This window comes from Carassius carassius, chromosome 20 (genome assembly GCF_963082965.1).
Source record: "Carassius carassius chromosome 20, fCarCar2.1, whole genome shotgun sequence".
NCBI lineage: Eukaryota > Metazoa > Chordata > Actinopteri > Cypriniformes > Cyprinidae > Carassius > Carassius carassius.
In genome coordinates, this window is record NC_081774.1 from 12,536,877 (window position 1) to 12,550,255 (window position 13,379).

Consider the following 13,379-nt stretch of genomic DNA (forward strand, 5'->3'; position numbering starts at 1 on the left):
CTCCTTTCTTTTTTGCCTCTCTCTCCCTTTCTCCCATTCTCCAGCTGCCTACAGTATTATTTGTGGTGATGTTGCGTAACTTTGTTGGCAGTTGGCCTGAGAGTCATGATAGAGCTCTGCAGGGGTCAGTAGAAAATGTGACGGAAATAGAGAGAATTAGAGAGAGAAAACCAATAAGCGAGTGTGTGTGGCCAAGAGATCCAGGTAATAAACCCTTTGTGCTTTGAGGCACCTACAGTACAGTATATTACAGTTTCATTGGGTTTATCCCTCATGGTGGCCTGGCTTATATTATATAATGCCGTGTTGGATGCACTTAATCAAAGTCCCTCTAAGGCAGGCCTTGGCGGCCATCTTGGTAATGTGGTTTTCAGTAGGTTTGGGAATTGGGAAAAACCAAGGACCCGTGTGTAATGATAGTGTTCCAATCACATATTTGAAATCAGCAATAGTGTAAATCGTAGTAAATAATAATACTAAAACTAATAATATAGTAATATAATTATTTATTGTTTTCAATTGAGCATTATAATTAATAAAGTCCTAATAATAAATATACTGTAAATATACTTTTTCCTAAGGTATACATTCCAAGTAATTTCAGATACTTTCAAATTCAAAAGAATAATAATAATAATAAACCCCAAATATTTAAAGACTAATAATAAAGCCATACCTTGATCCTTGTAAAAATCTCTTCACCCTGACTCTTGGAAATTGACTGAAGCTGAGACTACGCTGCAACAAGAATGTTATGAGGAGGCAGCAGAAGAACCGTAGGCAATTGTTTACCTCCTCCAGTCTTATCAATGGCCTCAGTCATTTGCGATCAGAGTGGATGGAACACTCTGCATGAGAGCAGGTGTTCAGATCGCAACGTATTCATTGCTCTAGACCATTTTCTCTCCATTCCCTTCCACACATGCCACTTGACTGCTTGCCTTTCTCATATACAGTACACTGCTAATTAGAAGTAGCTGGATCCAATGAGCCTTTGTAGAGATCACTTCAAAGAGACCTTTGGAGAGATAGAGGGGATTGGCACACAGTGACGCCAGGAGCTTGCAATTAGGTTGGTGGAAACAGCAAGCCTTTTTTTCTTCCGTTCTATCTCTCTGTGTCCATGAGGAGCGGTCAATTACAGCTTATTTATGGAATCAATCCAAGTGAGCTCAGGATGATGATGATGATAGCAGAACACCACAGAAGCATAATGTCATTATTAACATCGTCGTGGTCAACATATCTGATTGAATGAATGCTAGAAATAAACACACTGATCTTGCATTCAGAAGGTTCTCTAAGGGCAAGTACCTTTATCCCCCGATGTCTCAATTACATCCGCAAACAGCCGTGCTGTACGCTGCTGACCTGCTGCTGCTTAGTTTAATGATGTGGCTGATAGCGAAACGAGCACAGGTGCAGCAATAGGCCTTGCATAAAATCAACTATAAATGTATTTTTAACCGGACCTGTCCTCTGCCCCCCGAAAATAGAGTACCAGAATGTGAGATGTTTACACAAAGCTGCTGTTCTTCACATCTAAATTGATGTGACGGTACCTGAATACCATTTACAAGTTTGTGGTCGGTAAGAGACAGAAAAATAGAAAGAAGTTTCATATGGCTGTCTTTAGTGTTGGTTTGGATCAAAATAATTTCTTTAAAAATCTTTTGAATGGTAGTATACTTTAGAGCTGTGCTTCTCAAATGTTGTAGAGTGACAATACTCTTTGTGCAAATTTCTCTTTTTTTTTTTAAATAGTAGCGACATACTAATATATAAACTATTGCATATGCAGAAAAGGTGATAAGTGCAGTTTCATGTATTTTCATGATTGATAAACAGTACATGGTAAAATTTTATTTAAATAAATTATAAAATAGTCTTTTAAAATGCTTCAGGAGAATAGACATCACAACATTGTAACATGTTTAAAAATATTGCTATTTAAAAATGGAAATTCAATTTTGAAATGATTAGTATTTTTAGAGATTACCTTTAAGTGAGTGTTAGATGGTAGTCTTTGTATAGGCATGGGAAGAACAATTAAAAATCTAACATGGCCCAATACATATACAGTATCGACTGAAACCTAAAACGGCTCGTTCTAACACACCCTCTACGTCACTATGTGGGAAGATTTGCATAACACCGCCCAGATGTTCACACAAAGAACGAAGGAAAACCTTTTATTCTCGTTGTAGTATTGTTGTTGCTGCGGCCACAATGTCATATAGATGCTGTGTGTTAAACTGTGAAACGCTCCTTCGTAGAATCCACCGTTCTCAAGCCCGACCACCTCAGCTTACTCAAGCCGGCCTCTGCTCACTCAAGGCCGCAGTGTGTGACGCTGTTTCTTTGAGAAAGCCAAACTAATTTGTTTGGCTTTCCAAAAGAGGACACGACTAGAAATCATGTTTATATCAAATTTATAATGGGTTTTATGTTTATGTCTCATCGCTCCGGCCAGACAGGGTATCACAGTATGTTAAGGGGTGTAACATTTCCGTCACATGCTTGTATTCGGCCAATCACAATGCGCTGGATAGCTGGCCAATCAGAGCATACCTCGCTTTTCAGACCGATGAGCATTGTAAAAACGACACGTTTCAGAAGCCAGGGCATAGAGGAGAAACAATAATGTACAGTATGTGGAAAATAATGTTTTTTTTTTATCCTTAAACTGCATAAACACATTTCATTACACCAAATACACCAAATAATGGTCTTTTTAGCAGCATCATATGACCCCTTTAGGAACTTGCCTTGATTTGATTTATTAACAAGTTTAATTATTTGGTCAATTTAGCTTTATTTTCTACCCTCAGCTATTAGCCAGCCAGCTTTCAGACCACTTGAAATCCTTTACGGACCCCAGTTTAGGAATGTTTGCTGATTTACAGATAATGGATAAAGCTTGCTTGATAAAAGAAATGGAATCTTCCTTAAAAGTTAGCACAGTTGTGTGAATTCTAGAATTGTTTATCTTATATTTTCCTTGATTACCATATTTGATTTAGTAACATAGCTGATTTGCTATGCATTAGATTTTTCTAGACATACTGAATCTTTATGATCAGATGAGAAAACATCATGCTGTTACCTAAAAATGGCCCTCCATACATATTCAGTAGCAGCACAGACTCCTTTGGTAATGAGTGTTGTAGAAGTCCCTGCGGCCAAAACTACGTCAGTTCACAAGCAAATAGGGATTAGATCATGACTAGGTGTAGAAGCGAAATCTTTTACTGCTAAGACTCCTTCAAAGACTTTGTGTGAACATGTTATCAAGCCTCAGTCTGCTTTATTGACTGGTTTTCTCAACTTAAGATGTTAGGATTAATGAAGAGGTATAGAGACTCAAAGAAACTTTTTGCACTCCCTCTACTGGAAAGACAGTTAGTGGTGATTGTATTTTTATTGTAATGATCTAACTGTAATAACCATTATCAAATTCACTCTGCTTCAAGTGATGCTGTTGAAACTTCTCATAAAGTCTCATTACCCCTCTTTTCTGCTCTGCAGTGGGACGTCTCCTCATCGAATTCAGCTCCCAGATAACCCTCGAGCGGGTGCAGAGAGAGAACCCTAATGTGACAGAAGGGGGTAAATACACTCCTCCGGACTGCCGGCCAAAACAAAAGGTGGCCATCATCGTCCCATTCAGACACAGAGACAACCACCTTAAATATTGGCTTCACTACCTGCACCCAGTCCTGCGCAGACAGAAGATCGACTATGGGATCTTTATCATCAACCAGGTTTGTGTCTATATGTGTGTTTGTGTAGGACACTTTCACACTACACCTTTTAGTTATAAAAGTTTAGCCAAAAATGGAAATTGTGTCATTTATTAATGACTCTCATATTGTTCCAACCCCGTAAGACCATTAAAGTTAAGGTTGAACCAATGATGGACTATTTTAACTATGTCATAGCTACATTTCTGGGCCTTGAACATGTCAGTTGCAATTCTGTTTATGCAGCATCTGAAAGCTTTCAGATTTCATCAAAAATATCTTAATTTGTGATAAACAAAGGACTTACTGGTTTGAAATTACATGAGGGTGAGTCATTAATGACAGAATTTAAAATTTTGAGTGAATTATCCCTTTAACAGGCCATATGATCACTGATAGGGAATCTGTATTTTGCAAAAAGGATATATGGTTTATAGCTGCCCTAAGATGATTATTAGTAAATCTGAGGTAGGCATTAATTGGTCGTAACTGATTGACAACCATCAAGTTTGGAAAACCTGCTTTAAACCTGATCCAACATGGACAGCTTGGAACAACTAAAGACCAACTAGAAATCATATATTTACAACATATTTCCGAAACGACCTTCTTAATCTTGATTTTCCATCTAGGATATCAGTTTTTTTTGGTTGGTTGCTGTGAAAGCTGTTTTCACATAAAAAAATTAAAATACAAATAAAAACACAAAGAATGGTAAAAAAAAAAAAAAGTCTTCTTCATTCCAAACCATGAAGTTCACCTTCTGCTCCTGAGTTCTGTGAAAACATCTGCCTTCAGTGAAATCTATTCACTGTGGTACTTACATCAATGACAACATATTACAGTTTATAACTAAATATCAAAACCTCCATAGTGGATGCTGTTGAGGTTAACTTAAAAACAGTGACTGGAAATAAGAAGCCTAGAAGGTGTTGTCTTTAAATGAAAGTCAATAGAGGAGATGCTTTGGCATGCTAAATAAACTGATTTTGTGTAGCAACAGCTTATTCATTAATACATTGACTCTTTGGCTGGTCACCATCAAAATACTATAAGATATTTGTTTTGTTGTTTCGTGCTTATTTGATTTATATATATATATATATATATATATATATATATATATTTATACTGTATATATATATATATATATATATATATATATATATATATATATTTGGAGGCTTTTTCCAATAATACAGACATGGCTGTTGATATTTACTTCAACATCTGGCAAAATACTACAAGAAAAGCAACCTGTGGGGGTTGGGGGTGGTGGTCAGGATTGAACTCTGATTTGGACCAAGCAATCGAAGCATTTGTGTAAACAGCTGGAAGCTTTGCTGCTCTTCCACCTCTCCCTCTTACATCAGTCTGTTGTTCTGTTGTATCTGTGGAGTGACCCTGGAGGGGCGGCGGAGATGTTCAAGGCCATGAGAAATCATTAGCCTGCTTGCCACATTGTTGTCTGTCTAGGCCGGTTGTTTGGGTTAATGAGAGAGATCAAAAGTTTGCAGCTATCCATCTTCAAAGTTTGCAGAGTAATGATGTGAGCTGTCGAGCAGTGAGTGCTGAGAGACCTATCTGTGGAGTAACAAACCAGGCCAAAGTGTCTGTAATGGATGGAGCATCGGCTGAACTCTGGCTTGAGGTTACCTTCCTTTCTTAGAGGCATCACATCACTAAATGCAGGTTAAATATGCAACAGATTGATGTTCGACTTATGAACTTTTTATCTATTTAAAACCACTGAACAGAGACAATAAAACTACCCTTTCTAACTGCAGTGTTTGCTATCCATGTGACAGTTGGAGTTAATTTAAAATGCAAAGCAAATGGATCTTCCTCAGACTCAGCTTTATAGATTACTGCAGACCAAATGATTTTAGCTAGCACTGTCAATCGATTACAAATTACAATCAAATTAATTGCAGGATATGCTGATTAGTTATTATATTACTCACAATAAACATCATAAATAAATATTTGCAACATTTGAAAAAAAGCCCCCTGATGAGAATGTCAGAATACATAAATTATGTTGAGTGCTGTTGAATAATTAAAAAATGGTTGAGTCAGTATGATTTTTATGTTTTTGTTTTCTTATTCTCACCTAGCCTGCATTTATTTGATATAAAACACAATAAAAACAGTAAAATTGTTAAATACTAATTTAAAATAACGGTTTGTTATTTTAAAATTTTGAAATGTTATTTACTCCTAAAATTGCTTAAAATAATTAATTAAGAGTTCAAAAGAATAGCCGTTATTTTAAATCTTTTTTGTACCATTGTCTTTATTGCCTTTTGATCAATTTAATACATAATAAATAATACATTTTATTCTCTTTAACCTTTGCAATTCAGCAAAAGTGATCACTTTAAACCTTGAGAGGTATAACTACAATGCATTATTTTTTATTAAATTAAATAGTGTTAAAAGTAGCAATTAAATTGTGCAGTCTAGTGATTTTTTTTAAAAAGCATTTCTATTTATTTTCTAATTTATTTATTTATTTATTTTCATTTTTTTCATTTCTAAAGTTTTTTTTTTTTACTTTTAATTTTAATTATTTCAGCTTTTGAAAATTATTTACAATTTAAATGAACAATAATGACACTTAGGTGTGCAAATGCTATTTATATCATATATAATTTATATCAAACGTTATAGTCTAATGTTTATTAAAACATTTACTTAAAAAAAGTTTTTCTGTAAAACTTGAACTCATTGTAGTTGTTGGTGTTGAAAAGGTGTTGTTGGTGTTAAAAAGGTGTTGTTTGCACGTCTGTTTTGTTTGCTCAAGCAATGCTGCCAAATTGTGTTGAGAGGGTCTCATCAAAAATGTAAAATTTGTAGCTAGTTATTTGCGCCGTCAGAGCTGAGAAGTGAGGAACACACACCATCTGCACATACACCCTCAATAGTGACATTAAGCACTCTGCGATTTCATTACGCAAGCAGTAACAGGAAATTTCCTCGCTCAGCTCTGTGTATCTGAACAAAATGATCTAGAAGGCCAGTGTTTTGCTCATTGCTCAGTACAAGCTCTTTGCTAAACGAGAGCATTTCTGTATGTTGGAGTAGATGTCACTGTACATCCAGGGTACACACAAACCACAAGACCCTTTCGATTTTGAAAGAACTGCATGCATTATACAACAAAAATTTGTTTCTCTCCATTTTGACTTGAGGAAGTCATCCATTGTGTTTATAATTTAACACAAAACATGATACATTCTATTTCAGCCGAAGAAAGCCTTTTTCAAACAGTTACTTTATAATTCATCATCTAAGACATTTTAGTTTACCTAAAATGAAATCTGCTAAGTAAAGTCTGCCTCAGACATATTCAGATGGCCAATTTCACAAGCATTTCTTATCACGTTGTTGCTAAAGAATCCATTTAATCCATGGCAATCTTCCTTGAGCATCTTTTATTCAACTGGCTGGCAGAATAGAAAAATTAATGCCCGTTTGTCATTTTGCCATATCTATATCCATTTTTTTTATTTTCAACTTTCTCTTCCTATAAAAAAGTTTTATTCCCTTTTGAAAACATACTAAAACTGACCACATTGTACCATTCTCCCAAAAATTTAAATTTTGTCATCATTCACTCACTTTTGTGTAACTCTAAACACATATGAATATTTTCTTTTGTGGAACACAAAATATTTTTATTTCATTTTATTTTTTAAATGTTAAAACATCACCGGACCCTACTGACTTTCACTGTATAGACAAAAGCAGTTCTTTAAAATATCTTTGTTTTTGACAGAAGAAAGAAACTCATGGGTTACTTTTTTATGTTGAAAGATGGTATAAAATCACAACTTTATGAAAATCTGTTTCTATTAAATTCCTCAGGCATTGTGTTTTAATGACAATCCTCCTTTTTACCACATTATTAAGGAACTGGAGGTGTATAGAAATCTTTATTTCTTTTTTCTTGCGCTTGATTCACAGCTTATAAAATATGGTCTCATTAGATTGAAGAATTATTTTAAAATTGCCCTTTACGGCAATAGTTTTCCCCTTTAAACATTCATATGTTCAAATGCGATTTGCATTACTACAGAACGGCTGCCATGCATACTCCTTCGCTTTAAGCAGCTAAGGTTACAGATCAGTGCATCTTATGAGGACGATGCATCATTGCCGTGACCTCTGCTGCTTGCTGTTAAACTGAAATTGTTTGAATCTCGCTGGATCTCATCCACTTAATTCAAAGGACAAACACTGAGTTCAGCCAGGTTTTCTCTTAAAGATACACACACGTGCTGCCTACAGTATGTCAAGTCATTCCTCATCAATTTCACCCACTAGAAAGCGCACTGTATAATGTGAACACAATACAACGTGACAGGTCCTGAAAAAATAAAAAGCATATAAGGCAGGTCTATAAGGTCTCTTTCGTCTCGCCCTCCCTCCTCTTCCACTCTCACAATTTCCACAGGATGACAGTTGGGAGTACTTCATGTATCATGCTCACTAGAGTGTTAAATGATTTTAAGTGAGGCCGTTTTACCAGGGACTGGGGGAGGCGTGCTAATTCCTCAGATCTTTGGGCTGCCGGATAAGTGGTGCCAAGTCCCAAGGGTGTTGTATTGGTGGGTTTAGAAGGTTGTAGCAGTGGGACAATCCTTTTTCTTATCTCAGTCAAAGAGGTTTGACACACTGACTTAAGTTTAAGGTAGTTTGTTTGTGCATAAATCAGGTTTTTATTCACCTTAAGCATCACAGAAGATATATGAAAGCAAGACGTTCTTTGGCTGTTGAATAGAGAGTTTGACTAGTTCATTGACAAACTAAACTGTAGACAAACTAGACTGTAGACTGTACCTGTCAATTGGAGAAGTTGCGTATCATTTTATTATCTGTAAATCTTTTGTCTTTAGATTTTAATGAGGGATGTTTTTATTGAGGATCTCAGACAAACTCTGTGAGGAAAAAAATTTGTCTCCAATTTATTGCCTGAAAAGCAGTGCTTCTTCAGCAGCACCGCCTTCAATAGTAAATTTAAAGACAATTACTGCTGTACTTCAGATCACCTGCTGGGAGCAATATTCTCATTGTAAGCATAATCCTTATAACTCCCTTGTGTGAACTCTTTGTGATTTTGTGCAATTAAAGAAACGTATGTATCTGAAATGATAGATATTTTGTCTTTTTGAATATGTGCCAGCTACCATAATAAAGGGCTGCAATGCTATTTTTGAGTTATTTGACCATGTGCAGATTTACTTTTTTGGCTGTTTTCCTTTCTTTGGGCAGTTTTTAAAAGTGTCTGAGTGGGATCTGGTGACCCTAAACAAACATTAATCTGTAAATTGTCATTTGATCATCAATGATCGTGCAAATATAGTTCTGATAAAGATACTATATCTATGATATCTATTCAAACGTTTGGGGTCTAAGATTTTTTTGTGTGTGTGTTTTTGAATATTCTTCTGCTCACCAAGGCTGAATTAATTAGATCAAAAATACAGTAAAAAAAAAAAAACATTAATTTTGTGAAATATTATTACAATTTAAAATAGCATTTAAGTACATGTTAAATGATATATGTTTTCATTTTAATACGTTTTAAATATAATTTATTGCTTTGATAGCAAAGCTGAAGTTTTATTTTTTTAAGTTCAATAATCATAAAAATTATTATAATTCTAAAAACGTACAAAAGAGAGAATAAAATAAATAAGCCTACTTCATAATAAAAAACAAAAACAAAAAACAAAAAAACAATACTAACCTCAAATATTTGAACAGCAGTTCATACATTTATAAATGGATAAATAGTGTCTCCTAAATGCAGATTCATGTTGAATTTATATAAACAAATCCTTTTAGGTTTATTTCTGACAGTATCATTTAAACCTATAGGGCACAACTCATTATTCAGTCTCAAAATGGTTCCTCTTGAATGCAATAAATATTCAAGCCTGCCTGTTCTGTCTTTCTCAACCTTCAGACATCCTCCAACTCTCTTTCAGCACACATAGGGGGCCTCTAACCGCCTCCTCCTGCTTCACAAGCTGATTGTTGCCATGTCTGGTTATGATAGCTCTGCGCTGGGTAGGATGAAGACTGTCTCGGTAGGGATTGCCAGGGACACAGGCCAATGTTTCCCTGCCTCCCATCATGCAGATAGTGTTCACTGGACAACTTCCCAGATGCACAAAAAAAAGTTAATATGCGGACTGTAAACCTGTACTCAATAATACAACACGTTGGGCTTCAGTTCGTTTGAAGAGATGTGTTAGCATAACTCTTTGATGATTTTTACAGATGTCCATGTACAAATTGCCCTCTTTGAGCCCTGAGTTGCAATTTACCTCATATTTCATGTATCTACAAGAACATTTAAAGTCTGTATTAATGATAATTAGGGGTGTGAGAAAATATTGTTACACATGAGTATCGCGATATTTTAACGCATTCTCATCCCAAGGCGTCATATACTGACCCTTTTGACATTTCGTCAACATCCTACGCATATGGCACCCTCTAGCGTCAATGTGAGACACAGATTATAGGTCAAGGTTAGGGTTAGGGTTAGGGTTAGACCGCTAGGAGGCGCCTTCTGGCCCATTTTTATCTGCGTGTAATATTGACGCTAGAGGGTGCCATGTGCGTAGGATGTTGACGAAATGACAAAAGGGTCAGTATATGACGCCTTGGGATGAGAACGGTCTGGATATTTTGTTTGGCGATACTGTATGGATTCTCAAAAATGTAATATCGATATTTGAAAAAAAAAAAAATCCACGTCCAAAACAAAACGTCCACTGCGGGACTGTGGCGCTGGCACTGCCTCGTTTTCGCCACTTGCTGCTTCGGGTGTGAAGAGGCTCATGCTGGGGCACAGCCATAGGTCACCCCACGGGTGCAGCTTTATCTTATTTTGGGTGTGTTTTGTGCAGTTGGAGTGATGCTCGCGTCGTGGTTTCGGCAATTCCACGCGGAAAAAAAATACAAACTGAAAAACCTGTGAAATCCAAGTGGAAAGGTTCAACATCTGTATTGTTTTTTACTGTTTTACAATTGTTTTGTTTTCTTTAGGAATCCTGTTAGCACTTTATTTTTCATTGATATTAAGCAGATGTAATTCTTTTGTTCAGATCAAAATGTTATGACATAGTATGTCACAATTGTAAACTTAAACTGTGAACCTTTAAAGCAGGGTCTAAAATATATATATATATATGGTGTTTTTATCAAATACATTTTATACGTAATTTACATTTAACTAAAGTATCCTGCAAGCACTTTAATTTATCCCCCTTTACTCATACTGCACAAAAAAGTTTTTTAATAACATTGAATGTTACAGGGACTGATTATTGAAAATGCAGATCCCACTGTGTTCTGGTTAAACAATTTGTATTTATTTATTTATTTATTGCTAAGGTCTGCATATGGTAGTTTTCTTAATGACAGCTTTCCTTACAATATATACTATTCCTAAAATTAGAAATATCCCAATATACTTGCTTGCAGTATCTCAGTGTATCGCAATATATCGTATTGCAACCCCTGTATCGTGATACGTATCGTATCGCCAGATTCTTTTCAATACACAGTCCTAATGTTAATATTATGCTAATAACAAACATGCATTATGCAGAAAGATATTTAGTGTAAAAACACAAAATTTTTACTAGAAACTTAATGCATTAACACTAAAAATGACAAAATTATTCACAAATTATTGATATATGGCTAGTCCTAGTTTAATTTCATCAGTTGCATAAGGCTTTTTATTTCATGAGTATAAATGCAGTGATACCAAAGGCTGTAACAAAGCCAAAATGCAGGTATCGATCCAAACCTCTGCAGGATTTAATGTGTCCTATCAATTCATGTTTTTCAGTTATGCATTTATCATGCAGGATTGATGGATCCTAAGGGCATTTGGGATGTGGGATATTTATGATGTGGCACTGCCGTTAGCGCCGACCTTTTAGATGCCGTGTCATCACAGCGGCATACCAGCGTGTCATTTCCTGCTCTGCTCTTTTTCTCCACCTGCCTGCCTCTTGCTTATGTGGGGATAAATAAGGAATGAGAGTGTATTTCTCATTATTTGTTTGCCGAGAGGGAAAATCCAGCTCAGACGGATTGGATGTTCAAGCCAGTGTTGAGCCAACAGGGAAATAGCTGAACATGTTATTGCATGTCACTCACTTGGCAACAGCAGGCCCTCTTCCTGTTGTGTTTGTGTCATTGTTTTGTGCTGTCTGTTATTCTAGTGTCAGGGTGAGTGCAGTATTGTATGCTGTCATTCTAATGAGATTAGATGCAATTTCTAAGATTTTCAGTCAAACGGTTGCCAGCTTAGTAGATCTGTAAGGAGGGAGAAGAGCGCTTGGTGTGAGTTTGACATGGACGCGTTGTGTCTAATCTTCTGTTGTGATTAAAGTCCAGTTCCCATGGCCACTGCAGATCTCAGACACTCCTACACTGCACTGTTTGTTGAAGACAGACAATCTATGATTCCATCCATTAGATATTGTTCGGATTATAGAAATGCTAATATTTCAGTGAATATACAGCACTCCTTTATTAAATCTTATGCATTTTAACCGTTAAAGGCAAAACAAAATAAAACATGCAGTAGTTTTAAAATGATTCTTTTTATCATATGTATCTTATTATTATTATTATTATTATTAGATATGTATAATTACAAAAATATGCTGTTGTTTTCAAAAAAGTGTATTAGAGTTTAACAAAAATATTAAGTATCACAGCTTTTTTAAACATTAATGATAACAAGAAATCTTTCTTGAGCATCAGATTAGCATATAATAATAGTTTTTGAAGGATCATGTGACACTGCAGACAATGTTCGTCTGTTGTTGTTGTTTTTTTATTGTAATAATATTTCACAATATTACTATTTTACATTATTTTTAAACACATTTTGGCTACTCATTTGCTCACTATATGATAATAATAATAATATATTAATATATTGTTAGAAAAGATTTCTATTTTGAACAAATGCTATTCTTTTTAACTTTTATTCATCAAAGAATCCTGAAAAAAAGTATCATAGGTTCCAAAAACATATTAAGCAGCACAACACTTTCAACACTGAAATAAACCAGCATAATTAGTATGATTTAAAATAAAATAAAAAGTAAAAAAATGTAAAAAAATATTTTAAATGTAATGTTTATAGCATTCTTCACAGTGCACATGGTTATACACGTGTAAGTGTATGAAAACAGTCAAAGAGACTGTATTCAGTGCCACTGAAAATGTAAAATGATTTATTTGCTTATATTTTCATAATATAATTTTAGTTTTATTTTGGTTTAATTTAATAGTACAGCACCAGTACTTTTGACATTCCTATCAAAGTAAACTCAGTCCCTTGACCAAATTTTCTACCAAAGGCAGATGAAATCTTCATTTTCTTAGGAAGAATTTTAAAAAGCCAAGTCTGCTTTCATTGAATAACACATTAAAATGTGTCTGATGTGTGTGATGTGTTGATTTTGCCGTGTGGCTGCACACCACACACGTGTGTGGGGTCTCTCAGGTTTGGAAAATCGGCCGACAATTTTAAAATCGTCCCGTGTGAACCAGGCTTTATACATGTGAGCTCACACAGGAGATAATTTC

At 35.2% G+C, this 13,379-nt stretch overlaps 1 protein-coding gene across 1 annotated transcript in view; it reads left to right on the forward strand.

The window, feature by feature from the left end:
* The window catches only part of b4galt2 (UDP-Gal:betaGlcNAc beta 1,4- galactosyltransferase, polypeptide 2), a 96,406-nt gene that overhangs the window by 40,544 nt on the left and 42,483 nt on the right, over window positions 1-13,379 (forward strand). Inside the window, exon 3 of the mRNA XM_059501649.1 lies at window positions 3,529-3,764. Coding sequence (XP_059357632.1) covers window positions 3,529-3,764 — 236 coding nt within the window. The remainder of the gene's footprint in view (window positions 1-3,528; window positions 3,765-13,379) is intronic.